A 16,001-nucleotide genomic window follows, 5' to 3' on the forward strand; every position below is an offset into this window, starting at 1 on the left:
AGTGTATATACAATTTTCTTATTAATTATCAAAGTGACTTTTTTTTTCTTTTTTTTTTTTTTTTTAAAGTAAACGTCTTTGGATCTATTCGTATTATGTTTTAATATGTAAAAATATATATTTATTTATACTTTTTATTATAAATTAATTTTATTGTGTAAAAAAAAAAAAAAAAAAAATTGTCTTCCTAATTATAAGGTATATATATATATATATATTTTTCAATGTGCCGTCTTTTAATTCCATTTATATTTATGAGGAAATGGGAAAAAATGTTGTTAACTTATATAAATGAAATAATTTAATCAAATTGTATAAATTCATTTTTCATTTTTTTTATCATAAATAATTATACTGGAAATTAAAAAATATATGCATATAAATTTTTATATATTTAAAACATCAATGTAAAAATGAAGTTCTTATAAGGTTATGAATGTATAAAATATAAGGATGTTAGAAAAAAGAAATTAATAAATAATTAGTTTTTGGTTATTTTTTGTAATAATAAAATGATAGTGTTTTAATTTTTTTATACAATATAAATTATTTGATCTTCGCTTCGTGTATATTATATATATATATATATATATATCACATACACATAAAATATAAAAAAAAAGATTTCGAGATGATCACATATATTTATATATATTTTATTTATATAACTTCTTTCTCATTTTCCAAATAAATATAAATGAATACTTTTAAGAATTTTTTAAAAGATATAAATATAAAATTCAATATTCGTATTATTTTTTAACTGATTATATGAATTAAAAAAATTATGGACAGTTTGCTACTTATAATTATTTATTTTCGAAAAAAATATACCTATATTATAAAAATAGGAATTAAATAAATTAATAAAAAAAAAATAAATAAATAAATAAAAAATATATATATATATATATATATATATTTATTTTTATTATTTTTATTACATTTTTTTGTACTTGTAAAATATTTTTATATATATTTAAAATGTTATAAAAATAAAAAGGGGAAAATAAAATATTATGATTTCTATTTATATATCTTTAAATTATTTAGCAAGTTTGTAATAATAGTATTATGAATTTAGCTGAAAAACCAAAAGCTTTTTTTATTTGCAAATTTTTATTTTTTTATTATATTTATAAAAAACCCATCTTACCTTTTGATTCTTTGGTATGAATTGAATTCATAAAAAATAATAGTCATTGTATATATGTGAAAACCATTAGTATGTATTTATATATATATATATATATATATATATGTGTGATTTATATCAACATAGTATAATACTAATTTTTTTTTTTTTCTATTTTTACATATGCTTATTTTTCTCATTCCTATTTCCGTTCTTTATAGAAATGTAAAATTAGTGGTAAAGAGATACCCTATGTTTGTATTATTCAAATATTAGGTCTAAGTCTTTTAGGCCAACGTGTGTGCTTGTATATACACGACGTAAGTAAAATATAAGCATTAATAAAAAAAGAAAATATTATTATAACTATACCCTTTTATCATTAATTTTATTTATTTATTTATTTATTATTATTATTTTATTTTTTTTTTTTTTTTGTTCTTTGTGTAGTTTTATCCTTTCTTTTATTTATTAATACCACCTGAGGAAAAGAAAAGTAAATCAAATGAATAATATAAAATATATATATATATATATATATAATATATATATGTATATATTTACCATTATGATATTCAATAGATAGATATTTTTATAGTTATATATAAATATGTCGCTCGTGTATGTGTATCTTAAAGTTAGTTTATTTTATTTTATTCTATTCTATTATTTTATTTCATTTTATTTTATTTTTTTGCACTCTCCTATTTCAGATGATAAGCTAGAAATAGAATTGTGCTCATTTTTAGAGGAAGAATATGGAAAAGCGCGAAAAGATCCAAATAATAATGTGTGTATTTATAATATAGAAAGAGTTAAAAGGAAAGGGATTTATGGGTATAATGAAGAGTGCGATGATTTTTTGAAAATATCTTTCTTATATCCAAATACAATTAATTATTTTGCAAGTTTGTTAAAAAAGAAATTATTTAAGAAACGTATATGGGATTTATATGAAGTTCATATAAATTATATGTTACATTTTTTATGTATGAAAAATATATATGGATGTTCTGAAATATATATTGACAAAAATATATATTTTAGAAAAGAATTTGTGAATGAAATAAATTTCGAATGTATTGAAAAAGAAGAACGTTGGTATTTAGGTGAGAAAAAATATGATTTAGATAACTTTAAAAGAAATAAATATTTAGAGGTAGACGCTCCTTTAGTTTTTACCATCAAAACAATTAATGTTAATTTTTCGTCATTAAAAAGAGAAACGTCATATGATATTGAGTGTGATATAAAACATCAACATATTTTAAACGAAAAAATATATACATATGAATTTGAAAAGAATAAAATAAAATGGAAGAAAGAATTCAATTTTGATCTTCCTATTAATCATTTAGATTCTTTTGCAAAAATGTGGATGAAAGAAAAAAAGAGATGTAAATATATGGACATGGATTTAAAGAGAGAACTTTTTTATTTTAAGAGTTATGAAAATGATTTGTGTTTTGACACCTTTAACGTACTAACTGAGAGAACAGAAAAAATGTTCCAAGGATTTTTAGAATTTATGAAAAAAAGGCAAAGTGAAAAGGATAAAGCAAACTATGAGAAAATATTAGAATATGATAACATTGAAAATATTCAAAAATATAATAAAGTTATTAATGATGATATGAAACTAAAAGAAGATCATAATTTTAATTCTGATATGAATAATATAGAAGTAAAAATAAAACAAATAAACAATAATGATAATATAAATGATTGTAAAAATATTGTAGATAGTGAAGAAGAAAATGATATGTTATCAAATATGATTAGTAATAAAAAAAAGGATCATATGGGAATATCACCTAATTTGTTCATACAAAATAAAGAACAAGAAAAGGAAAAACAAGAAGAAAGAGAAAAGGAAAAACAAGAAGAAAGAGAAAAGGAAAAACAAGAAGAAAGAGAAAAGGAAAAACACGAAGAAAGAGAAAAGGAAAAACACGATCAAAGAGAAAAGGAAAAACACGATCAAAGAGAAAAGGAAAAACACGATCAAAGAGAAAAGGAAAAACACGATCAAAGAGAATGTTTTATTGAGTATGTTAATGAGAAAGGATGCATTGCATCATTCGAAATTAATAAAAAGAGAAAAGAAGTGGTTCGTTATTCTTTTAAGAAGGAACCACCTAGAATAAACAAATGTTATGCCGTTATTAATAATTTAGTTGATCATATAAGTGGAAGAGATAACAAAAGTATGAAAGAAAAAATGAAAGGAAATATTTATAATAGAATACATGAGAATATAGAAGATGAAAATAAAGAAGATACATCAAAATTTGAATATATAGAAAAAGAAAATCCTATGAAAAATAAGCATAATATAAGAAAGCAATATGAACAGATAAAATCGGATAATATGAAGAAAAAAATAAATATAAAATATGGAAATATATTTTTTCTAGAAATATTAACCGAAATAAAAGATGAAAATTGTTATTCTTCAGATTATAACGAAGACAAAATAAAGGCCGTTTTTTATATAGTGAGAGAAGAAAGACTTATGAATTTATATGAGGATTATAATAATTGCATGGGAATTATAGCAACGAAACCTTTTCCTAATATTTCTTATCTTTTTAATGAAAGGGAGGATATGAATAAGTTAAAAGGAATAAATGAATCCAAATTAAATGAAGAAGAATCAAAATTGTGTAAAGATATGTATCATATAGAAGATGTGAACCTTTGTAGAAATAATTGTAGATGTATAGAAAAAAATAAGGATAATGTAAGAAATGATAAGAATGTGATTAATAAAAACAGGGACGATACATATGGAAGTAGTAAAGAATTATGTTGTAGTAAAAATGGTTATCATACAAATAAAAGAATAAAAGAAATAACAAATAATGATATAAAAAAGGTGAAGAAAACCTTTTTTGATTTTAATATAAATTATAATAACGTTAATATATGTATTGTAGAAAATGAAAGAGAACTTATTCAAAAATTGATTCATAAGATATTGTTTTATTCTCCGCTTAGTATTGTTTCTTATGAAAATGATAAATATAATATAAATTATATAAACCAAAGATGTTTAGCTTTAGATATAGGTAATTTTTATAAGATGATTTGTAAACTGAATGATCAGAAAAAGTTTTTAGATTTACATAATGCATATAGTAGAAATATAAAAGGTATCATAATTGAAAGTTTATATAAATTATCAAATACTTATAATACATCATTTGAAAATTTATGTAAACATTATTTAAATATAAATATTCCTTCTATTAACAAATATACCTTATATTATTGGTATAATTATAAGAAGAAAAGGCAAATAAAAGCTAATGGATCTTCAACATTTGTCAATAAAGATATTATAAATAATGATTTATGGAATGATATGGATGAGGAACATATTTATTTTCCATATAGGCATATAACAATAAAACATTATTTAAGAAAAGTATATTTTATACTATTAATATATGATAAAATATGCTTTTTAAAAAGAAAGATGAATTTCTGTAAATATATACATGTTGATTTATTATCTTTAATAAATAGAGGATCTCAATATATTATAGAATCTTTTCTTCTCAAGATGTGTATTAAATATAACTATGTTTTATATTCTCCTTCCAATAAAGAAATATTTGATCAAAGACCCATTTTACATACTCCTTTAATATTGCAACCTAAAAGTTCAATCAATTTTTTCCCATTATTAGTTTTTGATTTTCAGTCATTATATCCTTCTATTTTAATTGCTTTTAATATTTGTTATTCAACATGTCTTGGAACAATAACCCTAAAGAGGAAATTGAACCAAATGGATGAAGAAAAAAATAATGAAAAGAAGGATGAAAATACTGAGGGGTCATTAATGGAAAAATGTGAAACTTATAAGAATGATATAAATGATAAGAAACATATAAATGATAAGAACTATATATATGATAAAAATCATATAAATGATAAGAAACATATAAATGATAAGAACTATATATATGATAAGAACTATATATATGATAAGAACTATATATATGATAAGAATCACATATATGATAAGAATCACATATATGATAAGAACTATATATATGATAAGAACTATATATATGATAAGAATCACATATATGATAAGAACCATATAAATGATAAGAATCATATATATGATAAGAACCATATATATGATAAGAACGAATTATCATGTAGTAATAAAAATGATTTCCCCTCTGATGAATATACAGACATGATGAATATCTCTGAGGATGCAAAATATTTAATCGACTTGTTGGATGAAAATATAAATGATTGTATATCATCTGCAGATCCAATGATTGAAGCTGATATTAATCAAAGCAATGGAAAAGAGTTAGGTGAGAATATACCTAGTGAGAATATGACTAGTGAAGATTATGATAAAATTAAATATAAATTTGATATGAATAATAAATTAGAAATGGGAAATATAAAATATGTAAATATAATGAATGATCAATCAATATATGGGAATATAAATAAGAACAAAATATATAGCAATGAAGAGAAATCTATGGAATCCAATTTTGAATTTATAAAACTGGGAGTAATGAAAAATGTTCCTTCTATTTCAAGTCGAATTAAGAATCTTAAAAGTGAGGATATAATTATAACTAGTAATAATACAATATATGTAAAGAAACATAAGAGAAAAGGGATATGTCCTCTTTTTCTTGAAGACATTTTAAAAACGAGGATTATGTTAAAACGATGCATGGGTATGTATGAAGAAAGAGTTAACAAAAAATTAAATGAAAGAATGGGAAAATTAAAATTAATACTAAATGTTGCTACAGGTTATATTGGGGCAAATTTTTCTGGTAGGATGCCATGTGTAGATATTTCTGAGAGTATTATAAGTATAGGTCGTAATTTTTTATTATTTATAATTGAATATATAAAAGAAAATTATAAATTTGTAAAAATATTATATGGAGATACAGATTCGTTATTTTTATTAAATGAAACTACAGATGATATACAGAGTTCTTTTAAACTGGCTTATGAAATTTTAAATAGTATAAATAATATATTACCATTACCAATGTATTTAAATTTTGAAAAGATATATTGTCCTTCTCTTCTTTTAACCAAAAAAAGATATTTTGGTTTTTCATTTAAAAATGAAAATCAAGATAATCCTATTTTAGATTTAAAGGGTGTAGAAAGTATAAGATCCGATCAATGTATATTAGTTAAAAATATATTAATACAAATATATTTTATCCTTATTTATTTTAAAAATAATTGTTATTTTTCTTATTGTTGTTGTTGTTGTTATTTATGTAAGAACTTTTTTTCTAATTTGATATGTTCTTGTAAAGAATTAAATGTTCATAAAACTGATCCGTGTTTTTTATTCACTTTATTAAAAATAGTATTAAGCATATGCAAAGTTAGAAGATACATCAATCAAAACGAAGATAAATACAATATAAATAATGATAATAATAATAATAATAATAATAATAAATGTAATTGTCATCATAATAAGCAGCATGGTAATAAAATTAATGATATATCAAATTTATCGATCGAATTATATCAAAAGGTTCCTTCTTTTGACAAAGTGAAACTTTATAAGGAGGTTATGAATTGGGTAGAGTATTATGATAACGAGAATTTATTACTAAAAACTTTAAACTTTTTATATAGGGAAAAATATTCTTTTTTAATATACTTATTTAACCTATTTGATGAAGCTACATTACACAAAGAAATTGAAAAAATAATACAAACAAATTTTGAAAAAATACAAAACCAAAAAAATAATAAATGTTGTTTTATTAATCCCTCTAATGTGTTCAAAATTTGTTTATGTGTTAAGAACATAAATGAAAATATAAAATGTGATCAAATAAGATGTTATTGTAATGTAAAACAAGCTATGTTTTTTTTTTATAATCCAACATATAATAAAGTGGATTATGTTTTTAATACTAAATTGTTTTATTCTCATTTATTATCTCATATAAAACAAACGTTAAATGAATATTTTAATAAAATTTATGATAATCAAATATCTTGTGATAATTTTATTATATATAGAAAAGTGAAATTAGGAACATACAAAGGAGAAATGCAGGGAATTAGGCGAAAAGTATCACTACCCCCTCAAGCAATTGTAGCAAAGAAAATTATGAGAGATTTTCCTAATTCAATTATTACATATAAAGAAAAGGTGCCTTACATATTTACTAAGAAGTTGAAAGATGATAAAATTTATAGTTCTGTATCACATCCGCATTTTATTAGAGGAATTTATAGATCCTTTAGGTTTGATTGTGGTTCTACAGAACAGCTAGAAATATCTGAAGACAGTTCTAATAATGATAATGAAAAAAATGATAATATTGAAAAGATTGGTGATATTGAAAAAAATGATAATATTGAAAAAAATAATAATATTGAAAAAAATGATAATATTGAAAGAAATGATAATATTGAAAGAAACGATAATATTGAAAAAAATTATAATATTGAAAGAAACGATAATATTGAAAAAAATGATAATATTGAAAGAAACGATAATATTGAAAAAAATTATAATATTGAAAGAAACGATAATATTGAAAAAAATGATAATATTGAAAAAAATGATAATATTGAAAATTTTCCAAGCTTGGAAAAAAGCGAATATTGTGATATAAGTGAAAATGAAGAAAAAAGCGAATACTGTAAAAATTCGGATATGAGTGAATATTGTGAATATGATAAAAACGAGTTATTATATGTTGAGGGCATGATGGAAATCGATGAATTAAAAAATAGAATATTAGGTATTAATATAAAAAAGAAAATGAAAAAGAAAAAGAAGAAAATAAAAGAAATAAATTATGATTATTATATACAAAATTTAATTATTCCACCACTTAAAAGAATGTTAGATTTACTTCCTTTTTGTTCTATCAATTTAGATGAAATTTTTTACAGAACAAAAAGAAAATTTAATTGGAATAAAGCAAAATTAGAAATGTTTTCAAAGTATTATAAAAATATGGATAATAAACTGCTAAAAAATAATAATGTAACAAATAAAGGTATTAATTTGATGAATATTTTAAATGAAGATAAAATAAATAATAAAGAACAAAATGGGAATACAAAAAAAAAATTAAATTTTTTACATAATGTAAATAAAACAATGGAAACTTATAAGGATATGAATAACAAATCAAAAATAATAATAAGGTTAGAAGAACAAGGAGAAAATGAAGAATTAAAAGTTACAAATAAAATAATGAATAGTTATGTAGAAATTAATAAATCTCAGAATATGCTAAAAAAATTAAATAAAATATGTTTAATGTGTGCAAATTCTGAAATGGAAGCACTAGCATGTCATTATTCTGTTCATTGTAAAATATTTTTTAAAAGAATTAATTTACAAGAAAATATTTTAAAAAATAAAGATTCAATAAATAGACTTTCATAACAACATAGGATTATTAATTATGAGGAAATATATATGTATGTAGTTTTTAGTTGTATGAACCTATATAAAGATCATTATTTTGTTTTATCTATTTATTTATTTATTTATTTATTTGTATATTTTATTTTATTTTATTTTTTTTTGTGTGATAAATTTTTATATATTAAATTAAAAAAAAAGTAAAGTTTTAATTTATTAATTATATAGAGAATTAAAAAAAAAAAAAAAAATTAATAATAACAATGTTTGACTAATAAAGTAGTATTTTTTTTTTAATTTTTAAAAACAAGCATGAACGATATTTATAAGGCACATAAATATGTGTAAGATGAAGGACATATATATATATATATATATATATTATATCTTTTTTTTTATTTTTTATTTTTTTTATTTTTTATTTTTTTTTTTTTTTATTTTTTATTTTTTATTTTTTTTATTTTTTATTTTTTTTTTCGTATCCGTGCTAATTTGTTAGACAAGGTTGACATAAATAAAGTAAATTTGCCGAATTTATATTTTTTGAAAAAGTAACAAGAGAATATTCATCAGGTGAATTTACAAATCCTTCTTTTTTGGATACGTCACATCCATAATTAATTAATGAAAACAAATCATGGTTAAACAAGTTTTGTTTTTTTGAAAGGTGTGGATATATACCCCATGTTAATTGTAATTTCCTAGCTAAATACTTATTTTCTGTAATAACTATTATTGGTGCTTTTGTTCTTAAATTACTTAATTTTTGAATTTTATTAAATTCGTTTGAGAATAAGATGATGGATTTTAAATTTATATTATTACTTATATCTCTAATACTAAAAATGAGTTTATCAAAATAGGATATATTATTTTGAATATTTTGCTCATATTTATTATTTTGAATATGTTCATGATTATATTTATTAATTTGTTGAATATCTTTATTTTCATGACAACAATTATTTTTATGATCCAACATTTTTAATTTATCATTTTTTCTTTGTGTGTATTCATAATAATAATAATCATTTTCAACATCTTTAATAATTTTATTTTGTGTAGACACGGTTAATATAGGATATTGTCCTGTAGCCGTTTCAGCTGATAACATAACACAATCAGAACCATCATATAATGCTGTAGCAACATCTGTAACTTCTGCTCTTGTAGGAGATGGAAGAAATCTCATACTTTCCATCATTTGTGTTGCTACAATTACTGGTTTGTTATATTTAATTCTACATAGATTTATAAGTTTTTTTTGTAAAATAGGTAAATTGGATAAATTCGTTTCGATTCCTAGATCACCTCTTGCTATCATAATACCATCTGATAATTTAATAATATTTTCAATATTTTTAATAGCTGAAGGTTTTTCTATTTTTGAAATGATACCTATTTTATTGTGATCTTTATTAATGTTATATAAATTAGAATAATTTTTCATAATATTGTCTATATTATTATTATTATTATAAACATGTTGTTCATCAATAATATTTTTATCATCACTAATATTGGTAACAATATTTTTATTATAATGATTTTGTATGTTATCATTTATATATAGATCTTGGTTTTTATATACATCATAAATTTGTTTATATTTTTGTACATTTTTTAAATAATAATTATTATAATAATCATTTACTTCTTTAATATAGAAATCATTTTCATCATCAGATGTTTTCATTTGTAAATTATTCTGATCAAAATTTATTCGATCTTTTCTTTTAATATTATTATAAAAATCACTTTCATAGTAATCATTAATAATATTTCTTAAAAAAATTAAATCATATTCAGTTTGAACAAATGAATATCCTAAAAAGTCAACTTCTTCATTAATACAAAATAAAATATCTTTTATATCTTTTTCACTTAAAACATCTATAGGCATAATCATATTTGGAATACAGAAACCTTTTTTACTATATAATTTTCCACCTGTTAAAACTTGTACTTTTATATAAGAATTTTGTATATTACTAGTATCATAATTATTTTCAACAATTTTCATTTTTAAATTTCCATCATCTAATAATATAATTTGTCCAGCTTTTGCATTCTTTATTAATTCTGGATAATTTAATTGTACCCTGTTTTGGTTACCTAATGAATTCATTAAATCAAAAGAAAATAAATCACCTTCTTTTAATTCAACAAAAGTATTATTATCATTTTCATTTATTTGATTTTTTTCAAATTCTCCTATTCGGATTTTAGGTCCTTGAATATCACCTAATATCCCAATCGTTGTGTCATATTTTTTTTCTAAAATCCGAATTGAATTTATTATATATTTTTTAATACTTTTAAGTCCATGTGAAAAATTTAATCTAAAAACATCTATACCATTTAAGTATAATTTTTCTAGCTGTTCAAAATTTTCCGACGCAGGACCTATAGTAGCAATCTGTTTACATTTTGTAAAAGATATTTGATTTTTCTTATTATGATTAAGTAGATTTATATCATCTATATTTCTTACAGTCCCTATTTCGCTATGTGCGAGAATGTTCTTTTTTCTTTCTACGTTTTTATTTATATTTATATTGTTCAAAAATAACAAATCCCCCGATCCATTGCCGGAACCTACAATTGTATTGCTTCCTTGCTTATAAAATTTATCATAGGCGATATGTTTGTTATTCTTTTTTATACAATTAACATAACATTTTATTACTATGATAAATAAACAAATATGAATTAAATTCATTTTATGTTATTATATCAATAAGTATAAATGTATATATCTGTATTTTTGTATATATTAGATGAGCAAATTTACTGTACTTTTATTTTATAATATTTTTTCGTAGCATGAACAAGGAAAAAATGAAAAAGGGAAAATAATAATAAATAAATAAATAAATATATATATATATATATATATATATATATATATATATATATATATATATTTTTATATTTATATTTATATATTTATAATAGTACAATTTAATGATCTTCTTTAACATATATATTTTCTGCTATATTATCCCTTAAATCATTTAACTTTTGCCTATATATTAGTATATAATTCTTCTTTTTTTTCATTTATTTTATATTTTTCCTACCATAAATTTTCCGTTAATGTTGAAATGTTTGTAAAAATATATACATATATTTATATATATATATATATGTGTATTTATTATTTATTGTTTTTTTTTTTTTTTTTTTCTCTATAAATATTTCTATATAGGGCCCATTTCAATATACGCTATATGTTAATATATATAATTTTTTTTTTTTTTTCTTTTTTTTTATTCACCATATTGATATAATAATTTTTAAAAGATTTTCTTCTTTAAATTGAAAGGATAAATATATATTTATATGTAATATATATATTTATATATATATGAATTTCCTTTTTTATATTTTCACATTTTTGAACTAAAATAAAATGAAATCGATATATTTTATTTTTTTCTCTCTTTTTTCTAATAAAATAATTCTTCCTTATTTCAATATATAATATATTCATGGATTAAATATCCTTATTGATGGAGTGTATTATATGTAAATATTTAATATCATTATCTATATTTATTATCATTATATGATTTTAAAAGTATATTATTATAAATAGTTTTTATAGTAATTAAAATGGAATACGTTCGTTTTAGATTTGTTCAAAAATAATATGGGAAAAAAAAAAAAAAGGGGAAATTTTGTCATGTGTAATATATATATGTATATATATTAAAGTATATACATTAGTTAGTGTGTGTATAAAAAATCCTTTTTTTTTTGTAAAAGAAAGAATGTATATATATTGTTTTTTTATTTATAAAATACAAAAAAAATTGTCTGTCATATTTAAAGCTAAATTTTAATCAATTAACAAAATTAAAGGTCAACTTGTGATAAGTGCATATATATTATAAAATGAATTCACATATATATATATATTTATATATTTTTTATTCCTTCTTGTATACATATAATAATATTATATTGATTTGATTTCCATATTCTACAACATTTTGGTTGCTTAAAAATATTCCTTAAAACACATTTTTTTTATGATTCGTAATGTTCTTCAATAAATATAAGAAAAAATTTAGAAACACAAAAAGGAAATATTGTTCTTCGCCTGAAAAAAACGAAAGACCAAAGAAAGATACCAATATTTACTCTACAAATAAGACGATATTAAAAAATGTTATATTGAAAGAATATTTTAAAGCAATTTTGAAGAAGATTTATGAAAATTTTCAAAAAAACATATATTTTTTTGAGATCTTCATATATATGGATCTTATAAAATTGTCAGTTTAAATAAATATATAAATTTTAGAAAGAAAAAGGAATATATATATATATATTTAAGTAATTATTATTTTTCTTTAATTTTTCCTTAGAATTGATTCTATGGATATTTCAGGGCATTATATGACCAAGGATTTTATCCAGTTTACAAATTATTTTAATGAAACTTGCTATAATTTGTTGACTGAATTTTTTAAAAATTTCAAAGTAAATAAATTGTAAAATGCTAAGAAATATATATATATATATATATATATATGTGTACTATAGTATATATACTTATTAATATTTTTTAAATCTATTTAGGCAAATGAACAAAGATGCGAAGATTTTTCTGATTATTTAGAAATAATAATTAACAACAGGTTTTTTATAATTATCCTTATTCCCTTGAATACACCCATAAAAGTATATTTTATTATCTATATGTGAAATTATAAATAAATGTTTACGATTTATTTTATTTAATTTTTTTTATTTTTTTTATAGACAGATTCTATTTTAAATCTAGCAAAATCTCACAAATTAGAAAACAATTTTTATAACATTTTTGAATTAATTAACGCAACGTTAATATATAAAGATAAAAAAAGTTTTTTATATAAAAGTTTTTATATGAGAATATGTGAGTGTTCAAATATTTATTTGCCTCATCAGAATGTTCTTGTACAAATTAACAACTTAGGACACCTAAATGAGTGATGAAAAAGGATGAAATATATATATATATATATGATATTTCATATACACTATACTATATGGATAATATTTTTTTATATACATTGCCATTTCTTATAGTAGAAAGAATTATAAAGAAATATGTAAATTATGTTTTACAAAAGAATATGAAGAAATAACAAATAAGAGAGAATTTAAAAATTTTTACATTTTAAAGTTTTCCTTTAATAAGACAATTGATGAATATAATAATACAGGTGACTAATGAAATATGATTGTATTCATACATAAAAATATATATATATATATATATATATATATATATATATATATATTTATTTATTTATATATGTTTATTTTTTATTAAGATGAATATACAAACTTTGAGGTGTTATTTCAAGATATACCAGAAAAAAATGAGTCCTTTGAAATTGGGTCTAAATATAATTTAATAGTTGTATCTATTCCCAATAATGTATGTAAAGGAATATTATTAATCTAAGTTTATTTTATATTTATATAATTTTTAGTTTTATTATTTATCTTATCTTATTTTTTCATTTAAGCTGACCAAAAGTTTTGTTAAGGGAGCACGTGTTGGCAATTTGTGGCTCCTAAATTATAACAAAAATGTTATTAAAAAATAAAAATAAAACTTAATAGTGTATATATGTTGTAAATAAATAAATAAATAAATATATATATTTATATTTATATTTATTTATATATTTCTTTTTTTTTTTTTAGAATTTAAGAAAAATTGAAGATAATATTATATCTCTTTCTGAAAATGTGAATACTTTATTATCTACTGAGAGTTTTAATTATTTGTTGCAGTCACAAAATTTGAATGGTATCTTAATATTGATATAATATGCATAAATAAAATATCTCTATTAATTATATTTGTATTTCAACATGTACAATATATATATATATATATATATATATTTATTTATTTATTTATTTATATATTTAGATATGAACAAAATAATAATTGATATATTGAAGCTCCCTAAAAATAACACCTGTCTAAATAACATTTGTAAAATTACAAAGTTAGCTTTAATTTTAATTAGTATAAGTAATAATTTTTTAAAATACTTAACACTTGATACACTTACGTATGATATATACAACAAGGTGAATAGTAACAAATCGATTAGACGCCCAACAAAGGAAAATAATTTAGCTAGTAAAAAAAAAATATAATAAAAATAAATAAATAAATAAATATATATATATATATATATTCATATATTCATATATGCATAATTTATGATGGTTTTAAGATGTCATGTTTATTAATCTTTGAATTATCTCATTGTAGGAATAAGAGCTCCACATTGCTTTTTTATATGTCTAGATGAAATAATAATAATCGATATTGTTAAATATTGTAATTACTTTTGTAATATAAAATTACTTAATGTAAAAACTGATTCTTTTAATATATTGTTTACTCAGAAATATGATATCCTAGTTATAAATATAAATAACTTGAATAATTCTCAAATCAATATACTTGTAGAATTAATGAAAAATGGTCTATACAAAAACAAAAAGAAGCTTTTTCCTATAACCACCACTTTCTGGGTTTATGCCATCAAATCGTATATAAGAAATGAACACGTACGAAATAATAAACAATTATAAACATATATAAATACATATATATATATATATATATATGTATGTATTTGAGAGTTCATTTTTTACTTGAACACACATAATGTATATTAACATATACGTAGGAATTTAACACATATATCAAAGATAATTTATTAGCACGCTTTGACTTTTTATTTGAACTGGGATTTGAAAAAGATGAGGAAATAATTAATGAAATATTACAAACGACAGATGAGGATAAAGAAATAAATGCTGATTATTATTTTGATTTAAATAATAAATACCCTTATTTAAAAAAGAACAATATATATACTTTTGAATTTAATGAATTAAGTGATATAACAAAATCTATTATTCAGAAGTATTTTAATATGGCATCTGACTTATCAACATTAACTTTGTAAGTTTTAATATAAGACATAAGAATAATTTTTCTAAATAAATATAAAAAAAAAAAAAAAAGGAATATTACATTATATATAAAATAAAGGGACAGACAAATATATATATATATATATATATATTAATATTTTATCTTTTTGTGATTAGGTATCATATAGGCATTTCCGAATTATTATGTATTAGCGTATCAATATTACTAGGGAAGAAAGAATGTTTAATTGAGCACGTTGTTTTAGGTTTATTTTTATATGATAAATTTGTTTCTTCTACTAAAAACAAGTTAACTCAATTTGATAAAAATATCCTACACAATATATTTAATAGTAATCATAGAGATACTATACCTTTTCAAAAATTGATGAATTATTTTTCTTCTTATTTGAATGCAACAATGAACTTATAAATAATAGAAATGAAGAAAAAAAAAAAAAAAAAAAAAAAAAAAAAAAA

General features: G+C 19.7%; 3 protein-coding genes across 3 annotated transcripts; 2 read left to right on the plus strand and 1 right to left on the minus strand.

Annotated features, from left to right (window-relative positions):
• Positions 1-1,074: 1,074 nt before the first annotated feature.
• On the plus strand, positions 1,075-8,576 carry PRSY57_1036100 (DNA polymerase zeta catalytic subunit, putative; the record flags this gene model as incomplete). The annotated part of the gene is made up of 4 exons (XM_020114906.1): positions 1,075-1,170; positions 1,357-1,455; positions 1,586-1,631; positions 1,849-8,576. 4 exons carry the CDS (start codon positions 1,075-1,077, stop codon positions 8,574-8,576), a joined length of 6,969 nt encoding a protein of 2,322 aa, XP_019970452.1.
• Positions 8,577-9,042: 466 nt separating this feature from the next.
• PRSY57_1036200 (pyruvate kinase 2, putative) lies at positions 9,043-11,277 on the minus strand (the record flags this gene model as incomplete). The annotated part of the gene is made up of 1 exon (XM_012907949.2): positions 9,043-11,277. The coding sequence occupies one exon, from the start codon at positions 11,275-11,277 to the stop codon at positions 9,043-9,045; it is 2,235 nt and encodes a 744-aa protein (XP_012763403.2).
• A 1,325-nt stretch (positions 11,278-12,602) lies between these two features.
• Positions 12,603-15,954, plus strand: PRSY57_1036300 (hypothetical protein; the record flags this gene model as incomplete). Its single annotated transcript, XM_012907950.2, has 12 exons — positions 12,603-12,838; positions 12,932-13,046; positions 13,146-13,247; positions 13,329-13,537; positions 13,641-13,774; positions 13,886-13,992; positions 14,084-14,149; positions 14,265-14,370; positions 14,497-14,712; positions 14,848-15,149; positions 15,272-15,549; positions 15,699-15,954. 12 exons carry the CDS (start codon positions 12,603-12,605, stop codon positions 15,952-15,954), a joined length of 2,127 nt encoding a protein of 708 aa, XP_012763404.2.
• Positions 15,955-16,001: the final 47 nt, after the last annotated feature.

This window comes from Plasmodium reichenowi, chromosome 10, assembly GCF_001601855.1.
Source record: "Plasmodium reichenowi strain SY57 chromosome 10, whole genome shotgun sequence".
NCBI classification, from domain to species: Eukaryota; Apicomplexa; class Aconoidasida; order Haemosporida; family Plasmodiidae; genus Plasmodium; species Plasmodium reichenowi.